Source organism: Typopeltis vanoorti, chromosome 5 (genome assembly GCF_054136105.1).
Source record: "Typopeltis vanoorti isolate ZY-2024b chromosome 5, IOZ_Tvanoo_1.0, whole genome shotgun sequence".
NCBI classification, from domain to species: domain Eukaryota; kingdom Metazoa; phylum Arthropoda; class Arachnida; order Uropygi; family Thelyphonidae; genus Typopeltis; species Typopeltis vanoorti.
In genome coordinates, this window is record NC_143553.1 from 81975541 (window position 1) to 81999562 (window position 24022).

At 36.6% G+C, this 24022-nt stretch overlaps 1 protein-coding gene across 1 annotated transcript in view; it reads right to left on the minus strand.

The window, feature by feature from the left end:
* Nucleotides 1-804: 804 nt before the first annotated feature.
* The window catches only part of LOC150106599 (tyrosine-protein phosphatase non-receptor type 12-like), a 184579-nt gene continuing 161361 nt past the window's right edge, over nt 805-24022 (minus strand). The window contains exons 5-6 of the mRNA XM_090393438.1: nt 4499-4580; nt 805-875 (exon numbers count right to left, since the gene is read on the minus strand). Coding sequence (XP_090249564.1) covers nt 805-875; nt 4499-4580 — 153 coding nt within the window. The remainder of the gene's footprint in view (nt 876-4498; nt 4581-24022) is intronic.

Below are 24022 nucleotides of genomic sequence, written 5' to 3' on the forward strand. Positions count from 1 at the left end.
TCAGGTACAGCGTGTTTTGCGACAACATTTCTCTGACAGAAGAATCATTAGTTGTGCATTTCCCATGCCATGGCCACTGAGATCGCCTGATCTCAATCCTTGTGACCTTTGGCTGTGGGGATTTCTTAAAAGCATTGTGTATCAAGGACATGTACCCGATATTCCAACTTTGAAAGATCGAATAACGTTACACGTGGGACAAATCAATTCCGATATGCTGCGAGCCACCATGGAAAATGTCGTGCACCGTATGCAGTTCCTGGAACAACAGAATGGTGGTCATATTGAACCTCATTTGTAATTAACAATAAACATCATGAAATTGATGTGTGCTGTCTCATTTGCCATTTAGTCATTCATTAGTCACACCTACTAAAATTAATTTGGCAGCACTAAAATTTCCTCTGTTGGCGACTTGTTTTTTTTTTCTTCGTTAAATCGAATCCCCATGTTCCACTGTGTACGTCTACCAAATATTGGTGTGTTTCGTCCAATACATTACTCACTAGAGGGCTCTGAACACTTGATATTATTTTATAATCACCCAGTAGATAACAGAATAAATAGTTGATTAAACACTAGAAGCCAGAAATATGAGTGTTCTGGGAAAAAATAGGGGAGTGAGCAGATGGCATCCTACTACAGATGGCATCAATAGTAGACCAAAACACCTCAAATTAACAGAGCTATTTGAGATAGTATGGTCTGCTATTGATGTCATAAAGAAATAGGCAGTAGAAAGGCTAGAAAAACAGTGAGGAATGCCAGAAAAAAGACCCAAAGGATGATGAAGATTACATAAATTTATGCATTTACTACCTTAAAAGAATGGAATGTTGGTTGTGACCATTCTGTAGACCTGGAAATAAATGAATCTGGAAGAAAATAATTGAAAATAGTTGTTAATCATATAATACTATCAAAGTCTCCTGTATACCCAAATGTAGGTACATATCAAAAATCTGATAATGATGAAGACTTCTATAACTTGCAATTTAAGCAAGTATTCAAAATAACTCAGATTCACGTGTCAGAAATTTAAAATATGAACCACACACAAAATCTTAAAAATAAAATCATTTTAATATAGTACATAAGAAAATAACAATGCAAAAATATATACAAGCAACATGAACTAGAGTGAAATAAAATGCTCAAGATTTTCAAACTAACTAATGAAAGCATTCTGAAGAAAACTGGGTAGTATCTTTGTACAATCGAATCATACTGAAAATATTTTGAATAATAAATACCAGGTTTTAACTCATATACATTTTCTGTTTATACTAGATGTAAGGCCCTGATATATCCACATCTGTATTACTGTGCTCAAGTCTAGTTTCCTGGGTTTCTTAAGGGATGAGGAAGCAGTAGAGAAGATTCAGAGCCAAGGGTCCAGGATGGTGAGTGGTCTTTGGAATGTTCCCTATGAAGATAGATTGAGGGTATGTGGAGTGCAGAAGTTAATTGATAGGAGAAAAAGAGGGGATAAGATAGAAACATTTAAGTTGCTTAAAGGGTTTTATAGGATTGATGCAGGGGAAATGTTTCAGCACTTGGCTGGAGAGAGAGAGAACAAGGGGTCATCCCTGGAAGTTAAATAAAGGTATGGTTAGAAGGGATGTGAGGACTAGATTTTTTGCTTAGAGAGTTGTGAATGAGTGGAATAGGTTGACAGAGTCAGTTGTCAGTGATTTGTCTGTTAATGGGTTCAAGGAGAGGTATGATAGATTGTGTGGATAATCACTCATTTTGAGTGATTATCACTCATTTTGAGTGATAAACACATTTTGGTTTATCACTCAAAATTTATCACTCTTGACATAAGTCAAGAGTGATAAATTTTGAGTGATAAATTATTATTATTTATCAATAATAATAATATTGATAAATTGAAAAGACCAAACCGATAATTTAATCATGAGTATCATTAGACATCATACATGCATTCTCAACACTGTTGTGTAAACTCTGTATATGACTGTTGGCTTGAATGTTATACACATTAATTAATGACTTCCAAATGTTGTTAAGGATCATTCCTTGGTTTCTATTTGGTGTGCCTTTTGAATGAATCACCTCAGAGGACATCTTGAACAACCTATCAAAGTAATTCACTTCTAAGTAGGGCATGGAGGATGCTTGCAAATTTACTGTGTGATGTTCTCTGAAGATAGGTGCAATGAGTCTGCTTTGTTCTTCCCTTTTGTTTTCAATATTGTCTATATGTTCTTTGTCACAGATTTTGAAACTTCTCCCAGTTTAACCAATATACATCCTTCCACAAGAAAACAGAAATGGAACTTTTTCTTTAGCGAAATATAGAAAGATTTGTAAGGTGTTGACAGGTTTGAAGGCTATTCTGATGTTGACTGTCTTTAATATTCAGGTTATTTATCTTGATGCACTACCAAACATTTCTTTAGTATGTTTTTTGAGTAACCATTTTAATTGAACTGATTAAATATGAATTGAATTGAAGTTCTTGTTTTCTTTGATTTCATCAATTTATTAGTATGTTTAAAGCTCTTTTTTTTTCAAGGTTTTCATTATACCTAATTTTTGATGAAGGTGATGAAAAACAAGCTTGCTTGTAGGTACAAAACCACACCTGCCTATGTGGATTTCTTTCGTAGAGATGTCTAATGATAATCCTCCAGCAATGTTTTTGCTAACAAGGATGTCTAGGGAATGGTAATTTTCAATTATTTTCTATTTCTAATGTGAATTTTATTTTTGGATATTGATTATTCAGAAAATAAATCTGCAATATCTTGAATTTTTTCTTGGTATTGTCTTTGCACATCTATCTGAAAACCAAGGTTTGAACAGCAGATAGTAATTCTTAATGGAGTAGGTTATGCATTCTAGCGAGAATAATATCTATACAGAACAACTATTTGAATCAGTAAAATATAAACCATAGTTTATCCAATAAAAAGAAAATAAGTCTAAGTGGTTGTCCTTCCCCCAATCCACTGATGCAGTGCTATAAAACACGAGGCTGGGAGAGAGAGAGAGAGAGAGAGAGAAAGAGAGAGAGAGAGGCTATACACAGGTATGGTCTGAGTTACCAAAAGGTATATTCACTGAAGAGCTTACTAAGAAAAGATCAAGAGCATTGAGAGAATTATCTGGTATTCTTGTGATTAAAAAGGACAATTTGCAGTAGTTCACTGCTTAGAGCAGACACTAAAATACTTCAGCATTTCTTAGTACATGGACAGGGGAAGGGAAGCTAGTCAGACAGACATGCAAGTCACTGAGGATAATGATTTTACTCTTTTGATAGCTGGACTGCAGAAAAACCATACATTAGGAATGAAATGAAAATTTTGAAAATGGCAAATTTCCGAAATTGGAGACTGGAAGAGGTAGCAAGTGAATGTTACAAAATGGGAAAAGGAAATCTTGAGCATTTTATATTTGGCATTCTCCACCATGAAATACATGAAAATATACCTTCCACAAGGATGGATTACATGAATACCATCCTTGTGGAACCATACAGAGTGTAATTTGATTAGTTAAGATATACAGTGGCAGTTGTTGCTGCAGTCTGTGGTTTAGTTCAAAGTAAAAAGTAGGTCTGGACATCTGTAAGTTGCAGTGTACGTCATTCATGCTTGTGTTATGGTAAAAATGTTGCTGGAGTATACACCAGACTTCTATTTTTAGATGGATTTTTTAAAATGTTTTTTTATACTTTTTATTGCAGTTTTTTTAGAGCTGCAGTAATAATATAATTATTTGTTTTTCTTTTCACAGACTGGTGTTATAGAAAGAGTAAAATAAAACATAAGGACATGTAAGTACAGAAGTAGCACAGTTGTCCTATGTACTACCTAGCAGCCAGGATGCAAAACAATGTTATGTAGATCTTCAAATGCAGATAGCTCTGGATCTTCATAATGTGTCTAGCATTTCTTGAAGGGTAACACTCACTCTGAATGTAAGAGAAGTGGAGGAAAAGAAGGCATAAACACTGGTCTGAAGACCAATGATGACACTAGCCACTTCCAAAGCAAAGTGGAAGTATTTTTTCATAACTTCAACATCATTTTGAAAATGAAGTTTAGTAAAGTATGGGATTATCCTCCACCTTGCAAATTATGTACAACTCCCTTCAACAGTTCAGGCCCTATAAGAACAGACAGATCCATGTGCCACATAAGGTGTTCTTCTGGCTAATATATCTAAAACACCTAATATTATTCATATTACTATATATGTGATTTTTATTTCCACCCTTTTTTTTTTAGGTTAACATTTGTTTATCATAAGCATTTGACTTTAATGAAGTTTAATTGTCGATGCAAAAAATAGCATGGGATTTTACTTCAATAATGTGTTTCATTATAATTTATTTTTTTCTCTAGTTCGGTTTGAAATAAGGTTGTATATTCTTCTATTTAAATATTTGAAAATATTTTTTTTTGATGTGCACATGTAGAGATAATGCAGTAAATGCTTCCAGAATTATTATAACTGCTCTTACTTGCCTTGGTCTGTACCATTGCTATCCTCTGTTGCCTCATCAGTGCTATTATTTCAAACAGGCTAAATGAATCAGCCAATCTCTGAAAATAAAATTTAAATAGAGCATTACTATAAGAAATGTTGCAGATAAAATACTACCAGACACAAAGATTATGATGTAATTATTAAGTTTTACATATTTGCCATGCAAACCAAATTTAAAATAAAAATTAACATCAATATTATTTATATTCATTCATCATTCATCTTCTTTATACCCTCTTTTACCTTGCAGTGTCAAGGGTCCATTGATCATCCGACCTCACTCCGTTTACAGGATAAGGTGGTCAGCCCTATGCCCCTGTGTATCCTATGGCCTGTAGTGTTAAGTTCTCAAGGCCAGTTTGCCTGCTTTGCGGGATGAAAAACCCCAGAATAAACTGGGGAAAAAACTCTGCTGTCCACGCCCAAGACTGGCTAACTTGGCTATGGCTGAGGAAGATCCTTCAGCTCCTCACGTCACTGACGGGAATCGAACCTAGGACACTCCTTCCCCAGGCATATGGTTGCGAAGCGCATAGCCACTAGGCTAACCGCACGGACTTAAAATAAATAAAATAAATATTATTTATATTTATTTTATTTTTTTATTATTTTTTGTTGCATGTAAACTTAACAAGTTGTTTTATTCTGAGTGTTATAATGCTGCTAAAATGAGTTATGAATAATGTCCAACAACTGAGTCTATCAAAAAGAGTACTGATAGGTCCTTGAAATGCACATATATACAGTCTTTTCCTGGTTAATATCAAGACCCATAGACTTACTTGCCTTAATTAAATTAAATATAGTTGGTTCATTCATTCATTTCATATGGTGATTCAACAGTCGTGAGCCCCTTTTACGGGGAGGTATGGCACAACCTCAATCTCCCCCTATTTTTATCCGGGATTGGGACCGGCATAGCTGACAATTCAGACCTATGGCTGGAGGGATTGTCTTAAGTATTCCTGATTGTATCCATGTGTGTTCACAGGGCCGGTTTACCTACTTGCGGGATGAAACCCTGCTAACCATGCCTAAGACCGGCTAACTTCACTATGGCTGAGGAAGATCCTTAAGCTCCTCACGTCGCCAATGGGAACTGAACCTAGGACACTCCTTCTCCAGGTATATGGTTGCAAAGCACATAGCCACTAGGCTAACCGCGCGGATATATAGTTGGTATAACAATAATGAGAAGACAACAAGGATAACAATGTCATCTGTGTATACCAATAGGATATTCTTTCCATTCATTTTCATTTTTCTTTGTTCATTTAGGTCTCTAATGACTTTTTTTTTTTTTTTTCTGATTTATGAAACCATTAAATGAAACAAAAGAGCATCTCTCTCTTCTTGGTGAAGTCCAGATTTTATTTCAAATCTTGATCAATCAATAATCCTATAGAAAATATACCTTGCACAGAGAGCATAGTGATTACATAAAGGTTGGTCGATTGGTAGAGCCTCTGCTACTAATGGCTGGCAAAAGTTAAGCAAGTTTGAGCGCCGTTAATGGAAGAGGATCAATAGTTCGATGCTGCTGTTGGCACACTCTCCCTCAATGAGTCTTTGAACTCCCTGGAGGTGTCACATAATAATAATAATACTCTTATATCACATTTATCTGTGGTATTCTAAAAAAAATCTCACTGCATTCCAGTGTGGTGTGAGGTCTACTGTTCATATGCCTGTTTATAACCTTTAAGATAATACAGAAAAAAATGTGAGAAAGTTAGGTGTAATATAAATCATGGGAAGACTTTGAGAAGAATTTACAAGATTCAATATCACAAAGGAAGAAGAATGCTCTGGAGGCTACTGAAAACCTTAGAGGAGAGGATACTACAAAGTAATTGATGATTAAGGTGGCATATTTTTATGTAAGGATATTCTGGATGTCTGTAGTAATCACTCTGAAAACATTAAATGAAACAACTATTGAAAGGCATGGAAAATATCATACTGGTGTGTTGTACTTGACATTTCCAAGAACATCTGATAGAGTCAGGCATAGAGAGTTAATGAGCAAAATGCAATATTATGTTTTGTCTTCCACCCTTTTATTGGATGCAATGTCAGATGGCATTTTCTCTCTCTCTCTCTCTCTCTCTCAATTTCCCATTCAGGATTAGGAGATCTGAATTAACTTCTCCTTACATTTGATAATACCTATCTTGGAAACAAGATCAGAATTCTCTTCTTGCACTAAAATTAACCACCAAACCTTCCAGGCACAAATGCATCACATCAAGTTTAAACTTCAAACTCTAAAAATACGAGCAGCCTTTTCCATTCGAGACTACCTTTCACTAATACTAATGCTGTGCAGTGTTTTAAAGAAGCCTGTGGTATAGCAATCGAGTGACCCACGTTAGATTCAGTAAATAACTTCCATGAAATTAACAGAAATATTTCATATTGAAACTAACCGTACATCATTAGAGTAGAACAAACATGCACTTCAAAGAGACAGAATGCAAGGCAAATACAACAGCACATTAATCAATAACAGCAAGTGCTGCACCCTAGAAGGATCACATAAAATATATAATAAATGATTTCTGATATTTACATAGTGTGAGAATCTCTCAAACTTTTATTTATTTGGGGGAAGAAAGCCTCATTCCAAAGGATACTATGTTTGGTCTCAATACCATATTGAAAGTAAGCTGATCTAAGGAATAATTAGCCAAAACACCCAACTAGCAGTATACCAGTGCCCCAACCAATTTTAACTTTGGGATCTGGGAGAATTAGAAATAATATATCTAACACTGCTTCACAGTATAAACAACACCAGCAGAACAAAATCAATAAATACATTTATTGAGTTACTAACATTTTGTTGAATCAAACCGTTGTATTGCAGAAACAATTCAAAGTGTAATGAAAGAAATGTTATCAAACTGTGCTCAAGGAGCCTGCATTCCCACCCCATGAAAGTAGATATCATGAATTTAATGATAATAATGGTGAATTTTATTAGTTATTTACTGGATCTAAAATGTTCAAATGAATGCCATACAAATCTAACATCTGCTCATTCTCTCAAGTTTGGGATGATACAAAAAAAAATTATTTTGTTCAGAAGAAAGCAGTTTGGCTAATTAGAGATTCTACTCTCACAGGCTCACTCAAACCACTACCTCACATAAGATTATTATTATTATTATTATTATATGGGCACCTCCATGGAGTCTGAAGACTTGTCGCAGGATACCTAATCTATCCAAACAATCTATCATACCTCAACTTGAACCCATTAAAAGACAAAGCACTCACAACTGACTCTGGCAACCCATTCCACTCATTCACAACTCTCCAAGCAAAAAATCTTGTTCTCACACCTCCACTAACCACATCTTGATTTAACTTCCAGGGATGACCATTTGTTCTGGTCCCCCTAGCCAAGTGCTGAAACATTTCCCCCTGCATCTATCTTATAAATGTTTCTATCATATCCCCTCTTTTTCTCCTATCAAACAACTTCTACAATCCATACATCCTCAATCTATCCCCACAGGGAACATTCCACAGGCTGCTCACCATCTTGGTCACTCACCTCTTAATCCTCTTCACTGCTTCCTCATCCCCCAAGAAAGACCAGTTGATTGTGCAAGATACTGGAGGAACACCTGACCATATTTATTGTATATAAGTTATGTATAGTTTCCTTTTTTTCATATTTAATTATCATTCCCTGTATAATTCATCCTAGGTAAATCTAAACCCCTAACCACGTCTAATTTAAGCCGTTCTCATTTATAATGTATCCTAATATGTTGTAAATAATGTTGTACCACTTACTTACTACTGTACCATTTATGTTTGGATACGAAATAAATCTCTTAAGAAACCCAGGAGACCAGACTTGAGCATAGTAATCCAGATGTGGGCATATCAAGGCCTTATAAAGAGGAATGACAACTTCCTTATCTCTATTTGTCAATGTGTTCTTCAATAACCAAGTAATCTTATGGGCTACCTTAGCAATATGTCCTCTAAAATTAAAATCTCCATCTACCACCACCCCTAAATATCTTGCTTCATCTATTTCCTGGAGTACAGTGCCATCAATGTGATACACAGCTTGTAATCTATTTATCCCAAAATACATAACTTTACATTTCTCCACATTAAACTGACACCCATTAACTTTTGCCCATACTAACAGCCTATTTAAATCATCCTGCAAGCTCTCCACACTGCCTTGATTAACTATTACTCTACCTAATTTTGCATCATCAGCAAACTGCTGAATATTTCCTTTCAGGTTATTTCCTATATTATTTATGTACAAATTAAACAGTACTGGTCCCAGCTACAAACACGGTACATCATTAGTCACCTGTTTTCACCTTGATTTTTCCCCTCCATATACCACTTTTTGATATCTGTCCAGCAGCCACTCTCTTATCCACTTAACCAGTGTCATATTCATCCCCATTTGTTCTAATTTGTGTAACAGTGTTCCATGTGGTATTCTGTCAAATGCCTTTGCAAAATCCAGCAAAATCATTGTGTAGTCATTTCCTTTATCCAACTCTGCTGTTATTCTATTATAAAAAGTTAGTAAATTACTAAGGCATGTTGACCCTCATACAGTATCATATTTTTATCTATCCATTCTTGAATTCTCTATATTTCCAATTTTTCTAGTACTTTTACCACACCTGAGGTACTGATTGGTCTATCTACTAGTTTTATAACCTCCATTATGCAAAGGAATTATTTTGCCCTCTTTCCACTCCATTGGAACTCCACCAGAGCTGAGACTTAAATTAAACAGCTTAGCTGTTTAATTTAAGGCATTGCCAGTTCTCTTGCACATTCTTGCAAAATCCTAGCTGATATCCCATCTAATCCCACAGCTGAATTTACATTGAGATGCTGCAATATCCTAAGAACCTCCAATTCATCCACCTTTGTTCTCACATTAGTGTGTCAAATAGGTTAATGCAGTAACCTCACTAGGGTGATATATCCTTGCAAAGTAGTCACTCAGTAACTCAACTATTTTATCCACTTCTGTCTCCTCATCAAGGTTAATCTTCCATAGTCATTCTTCCTCTTACTCACCACATAACGAAAGAACTCTTTGGGATTTCCTTTGGCCTGCTTGACTAGATTCTTTGCATAGTCTGATTTTGCCTTCCTTGCCATGCTGGTCACCTTTGTCTGTATAAATACCCTACAGCCTTTTCTTCTTCTGCAGCTCATGCTTAATGATATTACTCACACATCTAACTTCTAGCCGATTAATTCTTCTTAACCTAGGTATACAATTTAATACTACTTCCTCTAAATGACCCTTAATATCCCATGCACTACTAACATCCTTACTCTGCAATGTTTTATGTCATGGTATAGATTTAAGCTTCTTCCTAAAAATGTCATAATCACCTGCCTTGTAGTTCCACAAATACTCCTTCTTGATAGAATATTCCTCATGTTTTACAATTTCCCAAATCAAGACAGCATGGTCACTTTCACTAATTGGAAGCAATGTTGTCACCATGGTTAGGGATAACTCTTCTGATCCTATGACAAGGTCCAATACTCTCCCACCCCTAGTCTGCTCCATCACATGCAGCCTTAAGTAATTATCTCTCAGCAGATGTATAATTTCTGTTCCTTTTCTGCCATGTGATTTTTCTTCCTTCCAGTCTATATCTTCATAGTTGAAGTCCCTCATATTAATCACTCGACCTGTACCCATTGTACTAATTTGGTGATGTATGTCTTCCAGATCACCTGTGGAACTTCCTGGCCTATAGCAACAACCAACTGTATATTTTGTCTTACCGGCCTTAATCTCACACCAGATTGCTTAAATGAACAGTCACCTTCCTGCCTGTCTCCTATTCTTTTTGGTTGCAATTCATTTGCTACCATCAGCAGTACTCCTCCCTCCATCCTATCTTCCCTGAAAATACTAAATCCTTCACATTCAATCCCTGTAACTACATCATCTGCTGTTAGTCAAGTCTCGTTAATGCCTATAACTTTTAGCAAGGTCGTACTAACCAATGCTAAAAACTCCTACCTCTTGTTCCTGATATTTCTGGCATTAGCATATAGAAACTGCAGCATCTCTTTAGTCTCCCGCCACTTTTACTTTCTAAATTGACTACTCTATTCAATATTTCAGTATTATATCTTTTTTACAAATACTTCCACTTGTGTGGTACCACTAATCTGCTATTCGTCATTCTTTTCATTTCTGCTAACACTAAATAATACAAGCGGCTCCATCCATTAATGGTTCAAATGCTAATGAACCATCGAACCTGCCTCTTTATACCATCTGCCATTGTTCTCTGGAACAATCTTCCCTGTGAAGTACTTACAAGGCCTACTGTAAGTAGGCCTTGTAAGTACTAGGTAAAAAAGAATATCAATAAACACCTCTTAACCTATTTCTCCTTCCATGGTAGTAATTTGCTATAGATTGAAGCCTCTTCAGTTTTTAGCAGAATATTGAAAAGATATGCAGTCATAAATATCGAGATGACCAATTCAGATGTAATAGTAGAGTTACTGAGTGATCACTTTTCAAAAGTCTATCACCCAAGTGAGAATATCTCGGTAACTGTAGCAATAACTAATGTGAGAATTAAAGTTAAGAAATCAGAGGTACTTAGTATATTGCAATTAAATGCGAACACTGCTGTAGGTTTAGATGGAATATCAGCTCGGGTGTTGCGTGTGCGTGCAAAGGAATTGTCAATGGTTCTTACTTGGTTATTTAACTTAAGTTTGAACTCTGGTATGGTCTCTAGGGAGCGGAAGGAAGGCAAAGTAGTTCATTTGCATAAAGGTGACTCTAAAACTGCGGTAGTTAATTACAGACCAATCACCATCTTGGGAATGGTGGTAAAAGTATTGGAAAAGTTGGTTAAAGACAAAATTCAAGAATGGGTGGATCAGGATATGATACTCTATAGAGGCCAACATGGTGTTGTTAAAGGTCGATCCTGCCTTATCAATTTATTAGCTTTTTATAGTAGAATGACATTTGAGTTGGACAAAGGAAATGGCTACACAGTTGTACTTCTGGATTTTGATATGGCTTTTGACAGGATAACCAATGGAATACTGTTGCGCAAATTGGAGCAGATGGGGATGGATACAAAATTGGTGATATGGATAGGAGAATGGCTCAAGGAGAGATACCAGAAGGCAGTGTATGGAGGAGCAGAGTCCAGGATGAGGCAGGTGACCAGTGGTGTGCCTCAGGGCTCTGTGCTTGGGCCATTGTTGTTAAATTTGTACATAAATGGCTTAAAGGGAAATATTCAGTTGTTTGCTAATGATGCAAAGTTGGGTAGTGCAATAAAAAATCAAGCTGATGTTGAGAGTTTGCAGGATGATTCAAATAAGCTGGTAAAATGGGCAAAAGGAAATGGATGTCAGTGCAATGTGGAAAAGTGTAAAGTTATGCATTTTGGGATTAAAAGATTACCAGCTATGTACTATATTGATGGAAAGGTATTCCAAGAGATTGATGAGGCTAGGAACTTAGGGGTGTTGGTAGATAGGGAGATGAAATTCAGAGGACACATTGCTAAGGTGTCCAAGATTGCACATATGCTTACTTGGTTATTGAGGAACACACTAACATCCAGAGATAAAGAGGTTATTATTCCCCTTTATAAAGCGCTGATACTTTCACATTTGGATTACTGTGCTCAAGTCTGGTCACCTGGATTCTTTGGAGATGAGGAGGTTGTGGAAAGGGTTCAGAGGAGAGTGACTAAGTTGATGAGTGATGTAAAAAATGCTCCCTACATTGATAGATTGAGAGCTTGTGGATCGCAGAGGTTGGTTAATAGGTGGAGAAGAGGGGGATATGATAGAAACATTTAAATTACTAAAAGGTTTTTATAAGATTGATGCAGGGAAAATTTTTCAGCTGTGTGATAGTAATGGAAGAATAAGAGGTCATCCCTGGAAATTAAGAAAAATTGTGTGAATGAGGTTTTTGCCCGAAGGGTGGTGAATGAGTGGAATGCATTGCCTGACCCAGTTACGAGTTCTTCATCTGTAAATGAATTCAAGAACAGATATGGTATATATTGTTTTGATAGTTTGGGTCTCCCACAATGAGGCTACTGACTCCATGGAGATACTCATAATAATAATAATAATAATAAAGTACATTTCAGCAGCAGTAGAAAAAGCTATTAGAAACCTGAAATAGATAAGATATCCAGTTAGATCTCATATATATATATATTTGAAGCAACAGATTTACTCAGCTATATGATATAATTAAGTAAATTTAATGACTAGAAGCTGAGAGATACAAAAACAGAAAAATACTATTTATTATTTGAACATACAACTAGTTTCATCTTCTTAGAAGACTTCATTTGGGGAATAACATGAAAAGAGAAATACAAAAGCATACATTACAAGAAAACAACAGCTATAAATTAACTTGCTAACATTTGAAGATGTTTTGGATGGCATGGTATTATTGGGCATCCAGAATGTCTTCAAATGTTTGCAAGTTAATTTATACTGTTGCTCTCTTTAATGTACATTTTTGTATTTCTCTTTTCATGTTATGCATCCAATGAAGTCTTGTAAGAAGATGAAACTAGTTGTGCACTCAAATAATAAATAGTATTTTTCTATTTTGGTATTTCTCAGCTTCTAGTCATCAAATTTATTGTGTGTGTGTGTGTGTGTGTGTGTGTGTGTGTGTGTGTGTGTGTGTGTGTGTGTGTGTGTGTGTGTGTGTGTGTGTGTGTGTGTGTGTGTGTGTGTGTGTGTGTGTGTGTGTGCGTGTGTAAATTTTACAGTGGTTACGCTGCATAATTCAGAAGATTAAATTTCAAATGATTACAACAGAGCTCTCATTGTACACATCTATAATAAAAAGTGAAATAAAAAAAAACAATATAAGAATTATTGACTAATTTCTCAATTGAGTGTTTCAGGGAAGATATATGCAAAAACAGATTTAAGAGGCTAAGAAAAACTACTGAATAGAAACTTGAGGGGTAACAAGCCATGCTGGTTGCCTAATCTGATAGTGTTCTTCTCTTGAGCCAACAGGCTGTGAGTTTTAATCTCATTCAGGACATGGATGCTTGTGAATGACTTAAAGTGGCAGATGAATTTCATTATTGGCATGAGACCACCACTCTGCTCATCACAGCCCTCAAGTGACTTTAAAAAAGTTTCATAATGATCTCTAGAATAAGGTTTCTAGCTTACTGAACCTTAGTCACTCACAATACATTAGTACTCTGAGTGAATCCCATGAAAGGATGAAACCTTTCATGAAAAAGATTCATAAAAAAGTGGGTTTTGGCTGAACAGATAATTGCCAGGGCTATAATTTTACTTTAAGAGAAATAGGAAGATTTGTATTTAGGTTTAGTAGAATGGGAAAAGGCATATAAAGTGACCAGGAAAAGCTGTTCAAAATGGCTGCCAGTTTAATGTGACCAAGTGTAATGTAATGCACTTTGGGAAGATGAGATTACAAGCTGTGTACTATACTGATGGAACTAAACAGAAGGAATCTGAAGAAGCAAGAAATTTGAGGGTTATTGTGGACAGGAGGTTGAAGTTTAGAGGGCATACTGAAAAAGTAGCCAAAACAGCATATCACATTATGTGGTTGTTGAAGAACACATTAACAAGCAGCGATAGACAAGCAGGGATATTATTCCCGTTTATAAGGCTTAAACCACTCATCTGGCTGGCCTTCACATGTATTATGTCAAAGTTGCCATGGATGCAAAGTGCATATTTAAAACTATAATACCACTGATATTATACACTGACATACTATGACATAGATCTGGTCACTTGGATTCTATGAAGATGAAGAAGTGGTGGAGAGGATCCTGAGGCACGTAACAAACATTATAGTGGGTCTATGGAATGCTCCCTATGAGAACAGATTGAAGGTCTATGGGCTTCAAAAAGCTAGCTGATAGGCAAAAAAAAAAAAAAAAAAACGAATGACATAATAGAAGAATATAAGTTATTAAAGGAGTTTTATAAGATTAACACTGAAGACTTTTTTCAGTACATGGCAGGAAAGGAGAGAATGAGGGATCACCTATGGAAATTGTGTAAGAGTAGTGTAAGCAAGGGTTTTAGGACTAGATTTTTTGCTTGGAGGGTGATGAACGAGTTGCTAGAAATGGTTATGAGTGCTTCATCATTCACTTTAAGGACAGGTATGATAGGTATGAGAATAATAGCTAATGGGAATAATGGCTCTCCTGTATTGAGTCCTCTGATTCACTGAAGATACCTGGATAATAATTCTAGGGCATAAATGAGATATTATACTTCTTGTAGAAAGGCTTATACATTGGTAACACATGACCATTAAATTATTTAAGGAATTTGCAACGTATACTGGAATATTAATTAAAATTCAGAGAATCAGCCTCAGCTCTAAAAAACGTTCCAAACCTCAACAAATTTGGGTGCATGAGACTGCCTCAAATTTGGGAGACTTACCGTATTTTCCGATGTATAAGACACACTTTTTTACTTTAAAAATTGGGGTGCATCTTATATAATGAAAGTAAAGATAGATTGTTTCCTCTTTTCAAAGTCATATGCACTCCTTTTTATCTTTGTAGGTGGTTAATGGTGCAATCAAATTGATGCGTGACCTTCACGTGACTTCTAGCGCGTCATTGGCTAAGAATGGGGAGTCCCTATTCAAGAAGTTTCATAATATCTTATCCGAGTAATCAGTTACCGATGTTTATCAGTATTGAGTTGACGTGTTGAGATATTTTGTGTTCGGTTTGATATTTCCCCGTAGATTTTAGTGATGGAAAAAAAAACAGGCGACATTCATATACTTCAAGTTACAAATTGCAGGTTATAAAATATGCGGAAGAACATGGGAATAGGGAAGCTGAAAGACATTTTGGACCTCCGCCTACAGAAAAAATGATTAGAACTTGGCGTGGTCAGAAGGAGATTTTGTACAATTTGCGTAATGAAAAGCACGCGGAACATGGAAAAATTGCGAAGTGGCCAGAACTAGAGACCAAAGTTTTGAAATGGGTGCAAGAAAATCGGCAAAATGGCATTGCCATTTCAACAAAAACGATTTGTACACATGCAGTCAAAGTAGCCTGTGAGGTTTTTTTCCAGAAAATTGTATTAAATTTCTTGGGTGCGTCTTATACACCAGAAAATATGGTACATTATGAGAACATCAGCCCAATGGCAACAATCCAATATTTAGGAACAAGAGTAGTTTTTTATCTTCTGCCTATTTTGCTTTTTGTAGTTCTTGCATGCACATGTCATATTTGTATGTTCCCATGAAGATGGCAATGTGACATTGCCGAAACATAGGAAGTATTCATTAAAGTTTCTTTCAATTAATATTCCAGTATACGTTGCAAATTCCTTAAATAATTTAATAGTCATGTGTTACCAACGTATAAGTGTTTTCAGGGAGCTCCCGAAAGCTAAGTATAATTTTGAATGAAAATTAGAATATAGGTTAAAATCATAACGTAATATTGTCTAATTTTGGTAGCTTGTGGTGTCTGTGTGATTTTGGTGTAAATTCCGTTATTTAATTTAGTATTTAACGATACGTTTCATAGATTTGAATATGGCGCCAATGCGACGTAAGATAATGGCGTCCAAAAATACGACGCCATTGTTCAAAAACTATAATGTGAGAGAATTTGTCCAATGTGATGTGTGTGGAATGTATGCATTCCCGAATGAGGCTGGAGTTTGGATTGAAAGTGATAGTGGTGGCAGTGTGTGCAGAAAGTGTAAGCAAAGTGAGGAGTTGAATTATGTGTCAGGTTGTGAGACAGCTATGGTTGAAGAAAGCCAGAATATGAGTGAAAATAGTGGCTCAATAGTGAATTGCGATGTACAAGATGGCGATGAGAACGGTGATCTAAGAAAGAGTGAGAGCAACTATACAGAGAGAGAAAATGGTTTGAATGATAAAAAAAATGAGGAATTATTTGTAGGAAGTGAGATTGCTAGGTTGCACGTAGTGATACAAAATGCGCAGCGGCAATTAGAGCACCTGCAAAACTCTTTCCAGAGTGATTCGGCTAACGTAAATAACCAGCGTAAGAGTGGGCGAGTTTCTGAAATGAAGGAAAGAGTGTTGTATGGTGACTCGTTATTAAGAGGAGTGATAGATGGGAGTGTAACTAAATCGTACTTACCGGGTGCGAAATTTAAGGATGTAAGTGAGAGTATTAGAGTGCAAAAACAGAGGGTGAAAGAATTAATAATTGTGGCGGGTACGAATGAATTGAAAGGTGATAAATTTTTTATGAGAGAGGACTTGAAAGTATTGTTAAAGGTAGCGAAAGAAAAGAGTGACAGAGTTAGAATGGTGAGTTTGTTGCTGCGGTATGACAGAGAGGAGTTTAGAAGGGGGGCCATAATTGCAAATGACATTATGTGCAGGTTATGCAGACGGTGTGGTGTGGAATGAGTTTGATGGGCGAAAGGACTTATACAAGATGGATGGCCTGCATTTGAATGGACTTGGTGTGCGAAGACTGGAAAAAGTTTTGCTGAATGAAGTGAAAATGGATGTGCAGAACCAGGGAAACTAGAACTACTGTTGGATTCTGAATGAAGAGAAATTTAAATTATTAATACTCTCCTCAGAATCCAACATAATCCACCATGGCAAAGGCTACATTTGTAAATATTATTTAATGTAAATCACTTGTTTATAATTTAATATTCATATAACTACCTTTAATTTTATCTAATATTTAATTATTTAATCAAGAATGTATGTATTAATAGTAGAAAAACTCTGTGATAAAATATTATTAAGCTATTTTATTTATTACTATGTTAATATTATAAGAATTTGTATTTGATAAATTAACTGCGTATTATTTGAAATGTAAATATTCCTTATTTATTCCTGTTTATAAAGTTTAACATTATGTAATAGCTCAATTTTATTATATTTTGTTTTGTTGTCATGGAAACGTATGTAAGTGAACGAGCACGTTTTTGGAACAGAAAGTGGGGAGAAAGCTGAAAGTTTACTAAAAAGGAATTAGTTAAAGAGATCACGAGAAGAATTTAGGCGGGAAAAACAGATATATAAGCGACGAACGCTGGAATTATTAATTAATTAGGAGATAGAGAGCATTAGAGATTTATTAGAGAAGGTTTGGCATTAGGTTGGAATCGGGCATTCGGCAATCACAGTGCGATAATAGCGAGTCGGCAAGTCACTCAAGCAACTAAATAAAGTCTACAAGTTGAGAAGCAGTTAGCTAATAAGTTTCTGAATAACAAATAAAGCAACGGAAGATAGCTGAGTGACTACTGAATGACTAGCGATATTTTAGTTGAGATTTATTTTCAGGGCCGACCTTTCAAGGACACACTGAAACGTGAAGCATAGTAAAAAGTAACTAGAGAATAAACAGAGGCAACAGGGTTGTGTTTAATGATAGCAGTGTTTAGAATTATAGTGCCTAAAGAATTATTTGAATGCCAGAGGAATGAACATCAGTACATATAAAACCCCAAGTTAAAGAATTATTGTGTATTGCCCTAATTCAAGAGTAATCAGTAGTGCTTCATACAAGAACATCTGATTATATGTATTGTGCCCGTAAATTAATTCAGTTAATGCTAGAAGATTTATTTTAATGAGTGATGTTTATTGTTAAAAGTGTTTACAGTTATAAAAAGTGTTTGTGTGTATGTTGATGAAGGAAGAAGATTAACAGTAAGATTATTCCAACTTTAATATTTCTGTTCAGAGAAGTGTGTGAGTTTCATCTTAGAATTCCCAGATGTTAACAGTAATTATCGCAGAGAATTAAAAGAAGTGTAAAATTAAAAGTGTCTGTTTATGAAGAGGTATTACTGCAATTTTTATTGTACTTGGAACTTAAGGAACTATGAAAAGACTGTGATATAGAGATAACAGATTTATCTTGTCAGAGTTTGATTGTACTTATCGGAAAAGCTGAAGTGATTGTGATATCTTAATTACTGATTTGAAGTTAAGTGTAAAATTTATGATTTTAAAATTAAATGTTTGTTTTTGTTAATGAAAAGTTGTATTTTGCCTGAATCTCTTTTACTGCACCATTCATAAAATATTCGAACCAAAGTGGGAAAATTAAGTAAGTTAAATATACTCGGCCAGTATATATAATAACATCATATAAAAGAGGATAGTTGTGAGTTGGTTTTTCTTCAATTCTTGAACTAATTCAGATATAGAGTGGCACAGTCTATAAATATACATTTTCTCTATATTGAATTAGAAATCAACTAGCAACTTATAATTTTGTTTAGGAACATCATAGTGACTAACATGTCGGATCCAAGGTATAGATTAAGAACAAGTAGGATCCAACACTACCAAGGATAGGGGGGAGTGGATATGCAGACGTCAGTGAGACAGTTGAGTGTAAAAATGTATATACTGTACCTGAGCCAGCACTAAGGACAAAAAATGGGAATGGGACATCTAGAATAATGCATCAAGATAGGGGTGGGACAAAGGGATCACTGCATTTCATGTATACTAATGCCAGGAGTATTAGGAACAAGAAGGAAGAATTTTTGGCCTTGATTGGCTCTTCCTGGCCACAGGTTATTGGCATTAGTGAAACATGGCTGACGAAAGATGATATAGTTAGTGGGATAGAATGTGTAGGTTATAGTGTGTTTAGGAGGGACAGAGAGAATAAAATGGGGGGAGGGGTGTTATTGATGATAGCTGATGAACTGCAGCCAAGGAGAATTGAAGTTGTATTGCAGGATAGTGAAAGGAGCTCATTTGAGGCTATTTGGTGTGAGATTGAGACTGGCAGAATAAAATATACAGTTGGGTGCTGCTATAGACCAGGTGATGGAATAGATGGTGGAGATAGTATGCATAAACAAATTGATGAAATGAGTGGAAGGAGGGTAATTATTATGGGAGATTTTAATTATGGTAACATTGATTGGAAGGAGGAAAGGACACATGTGAGGAAGGAAATGGATTTTATTCAATTATTAAGGGATAACTTTCTGAGACAGCATGTAATTGAAAATACTAGGGGTGTGAGAGTGCTTGACCTGGTAATAGCATCTCACAATTTGACTGTAATGAATATGACCATGTTGCCACCAATTGGTGAGAGTGATCATAAGATCTTGACCTGGGAGATGGCTAAAGGTGTGGAATTTTTGATTAAGACAGGGTATATGTGGAATTACCGTGCTGGCAAGTATGACAAGCTTAGGAGATTGCTTGGATCAGTGCCACGGCATGTACAACTGCGAGGGCTGGATGTCGATAGAGCATGGGAAGTGGTCAAGGAGCATTTACAGGAGGTTATGGCTGATTGTATACCTAGGGTCCGAATAGTAAAATAAGTAAGGATTAAATGGATGAATAACACCATTAAGCTTGAGCTGCAAAAAAAGAAACAATTGTGGAGGGAATTTAAAGAAAGGGGTGATCTGCAGGCACACGAATGGTATAAAGTGCAGGCCAGAAGGGTAACGAGTGTGGTAAAAACAGCAAAAGCCGATTATGAAAGGAAACTAGCTATGCAAGCTAAAGAGAATCCCAAACAGTTCTTTCAATATGCTGCAAGCAAGAAAAAAACTGTACACGGCAAAATGATTTTAAGGAATGACGATGGTAAGGAGGTCACTGAACCAGTCGATATAGTGGGGTTACTGAGCGCGCACTTTACAAAAGTATATCATCCAGGTGGTGACATTGAAAAAATGAATGAGCCATTAGTTTATAAGGGAATTGTGATGAATGAAGTGGAGGTGAATAGTCTATTACAGAACCTTAATATGAATACATCTGTGGGATTGGATGGTATACCAGCACGGGTCTTGCGTGAAGTAGCTAAGGAATTATCAGTGCCCTTGACCATGTTGTTTAATCTGAGTGTCGGGTCTGGTTTAGTCCCGAAGAGGACTAAACCAGACCCGAAAGAGGGGAAAATAGTTTCACTGCATAAAGGAGGATCCAAGAGTATGGTTGCAAATTACCGACCGATCAGCATATCAGGAGTTGTTGTCAAGGTCTTGGAGAAAGTAGTCAAGAGAAAAATACAGGAATGGATTGATGAAAATGAGATACTGTACAGGGGAGAGCATGGCTTTGTAAAGGGTAGATCATGCTTCAGTAACTTGCTCAAGTTTTATAACAAGGTGACGGCTGAACTGGATAAGGGAAATGGGTTTACAGTGATACTGCTGGACCTGGCAAAGGCGTTTGACAGGATACCACATGGAATTCTAATCCGTAAACTACAACATATGGGAATGTATATAGGGTTGGTGAGATGGATAGGTGGGTGGTTGATGGAGAGATATCAAAGAGTGGTTTATTCAGGAGTGGAGTCCAAAAGACGGCCTGTGACTAGTGGGGTGCCACAGGGTTCTTGGACCACTGCTGTTTAATCTGTTCATTAACGATATAGGGAAGGATCTAAGTGGAACAGTTCATTTGCTCGCTGATGATGCAAAGTTGGGGAGGGCGATAGTGAATGCAGAAGATGTCAAAGTCATGCAGGATGACTTAGATAGATTGGAGTTCTGGGCTAAGGAGAATGGATGTCAATTTAATGTGACAAAATGTAAGGTTATGCATTTTGGGGTGAAAAGATTAGCAGCAATATACCACATGGGTGGAACTGTACTCCAAGAGATTGATGAGGCCAGGGACATGGGAGTGTTGGTGGATAGGGAGATGAAGTTTAGGGGGCACATTGCGAAAGTAGCTAAATCAGCTCATCAACTCACTTGGTTGTTGAAAAATACCTTAACGAGCAGAGACAAGCAAGTTATTGTACCTCTGTACCGAGCCTTGATAAGACCTCATCTTGACTACTGTGCCCAGATTTGGTCACCTCGGTTCCTTCTTGATGGGGAGGAGGTGGAAAGGATCCAGAGGCGAGTGACTAAGATGATAGCAGGTCTATGGAATGAACCTTATGAGAACAGGTTGAAGATTTTTGGGTTGCAGAAACTGGTTGATAGGCAGAAAAGGGGAGATATGATTGAGACATTCAAATTGCTAAATGCTAAAAGGATTCTATAAGATTAATTCAGAGGATATTTTTGAGATCAGGACTGGTGGTGGGAGAACTAGGGGACACTTATGGAAGCTGGGCAAGAGTGTGGTTAGCAGTGGTGTTAGAGCTGGGTTCTTTACTTTTAGAGTGGTAAATGAGTGGAATAAGCTGCCAGAGTCTGTTGTGGGTGCTATGACAGTGAGCGAGTTCAAGGCAAGGTATGATAGATACTGTGAGAATGTCGTATAGTTGTGTGGACATGATGTTTAGGGCCTCCCTAGATGAGTCTAAGGACTCCCTGGAGTAGCCCGAAAATAAAAATAATAATAATAATAATAATAATAATAAGCCTTTCTACAAGAATTACTATCATCCACTGAGATTCCATCACACGCAAGGCCCGTCAATATGGCAAACTGAAGTTGAGGATATCTAGACAACTAAATCGTTTGACCTTCCTAAAACGTTGCTGGGATAATAAGGTAATCCCAAATTGTGTTAAATTTAAGAACTGTTTCTCTTCACAGAAGCTCTCCGGATTTATAACCACGCTAGCTTTGCTCTTCAATGAGAACAAATTACCGCGACACATGTTCTCCTAGCCAACGAAAACAAAGTTTTATGGGCGCTACAGGAGGAGCTTTCAAGCACGCTGAACCATGATCTTTAGACGATTCTTTATGAGATCTCGTGTGCTTCGGCAACAAAAGAATTTGAAAAAATACATAGTCAGCACATCAAGAAATATGATAAACTGAAAGAGAACTCTACCTCCATACCACAGCAACCACTCAACACTGTAGTCAACCTCTCTTCCATTGTTTTGAAGCCTAAAGCACTCACCATTCTCGCACGTGGCCACACTTTTGCCTTATGCCTAAAAAAAATACCTGCCGAGGAAATAATGATCCAAATAAAACGTATCCACAACCTTCCAAACCATATCGCTAACAATTTAAGACTGGATGTAGCCGGTGTTCTCACCAAAGCAAGACCGCCAAAAGCCAACATATCCAAAGATGAATATACAGCTCTACTACAGATGAAGAAAAACAAGGAAATAATAATCACCAAAGCAGATAAGGGTAACGCCACTGTGGTTCTCAACCAAAAGGAATACACAGGTAAGCTTAATGCTTTATTATTAGATCAGGCTACCTACCTCCATATTGAATATAATCCTACCAGCTCCCAAATTAGAACACTCCATAGGCTCCTTAAGGTCACTTCTTGGCCTGTGGAAGTTACCAACAAATTAAAACCTTATAACTCTAGATCTACCGTTTATATGGACTTCCAAAAATACATAAACTAAATGTGCCATTACGTCCCATAGTGGATGGCACTGATTCCCCCACATATAAATTAGCCAAACATTTAGCCAAAGCTAAATGTTTGGCTAATTTACACTGTACTGGCAACACACCATCACACATAAAAAAACTCAGTCCACTTAAAAGCTAGTATAGAAAACCTCTCACTCCAACATACTAACATAATAGTCAGTTTTGATGTCTTCTCCCTATTCACAAATGTCCCAATCAAGGAAACCTTAGAGCTCATCCAAGCCAAATTTCCTCCCGATATCTCAGCCCTATTTCAGTTCACAATGAACTTGGGTTATTTCGTTTGGCAAGAAAAATTCTACAAACAGCTAGAGGAACCAGCCATGGGTTCACCCCTTTCCCCCACCCTTGGCCAACTTCTTTATGGAGACTTTCGAAGAGAAAGCCTTAAACTCTGCCCCATAAAACCCCACTATTTGGCTTCGTTACGTGGATGATATGTTTGCTATTTGGCCACATGACTCAGATACACTATACTCCTTCTTAACACACTTAAACAACCAACACTCCAGAATCCTGTTCACCTTGGAAAAAGAAGAAAACAATATCCTCCCTTTTCTAGACACTCTAATCATTCGCCAGCCTGATGGATCCTTGGTTTTCTCTGTTTATAGAAAATCCACCCATACAGGCAGATACATTCACCAGCAATCCCCCCACACACAACAATATGGGGTTATTAAAACACTATATAACAGGGCAAAATTAATCTTTTCTTAGCCAATGGCTACAATCCCCAAAAAATCCAAAAAATATTAAAACCATCAAACCACAACCTCCCCTCCCCCTTCACAATAATCTTTATTGTGAAGTGGGGGGGGGATTGCAAGAAATGCAAAATCCTTAAAAAATATGACCTGATGAAATATGCAAATGAAAAAGCTTTGCACAAGATGGGTGCCACGCTTCCCCACAGCAGATCAAATAAGCATTTGCATGAAAATCTCTGAACAGTGCTTAGAGCGTTTTAACAAGAATAAAACTGATCTTATGCATTGATTTATTACTATGGATGAGACTTGGATTCACTATTACACACCAGAATCCAAACAGCAGTCAAAACAGTGAAGAAGCTGTTTGTTCAGTGGCAGAGAAGAC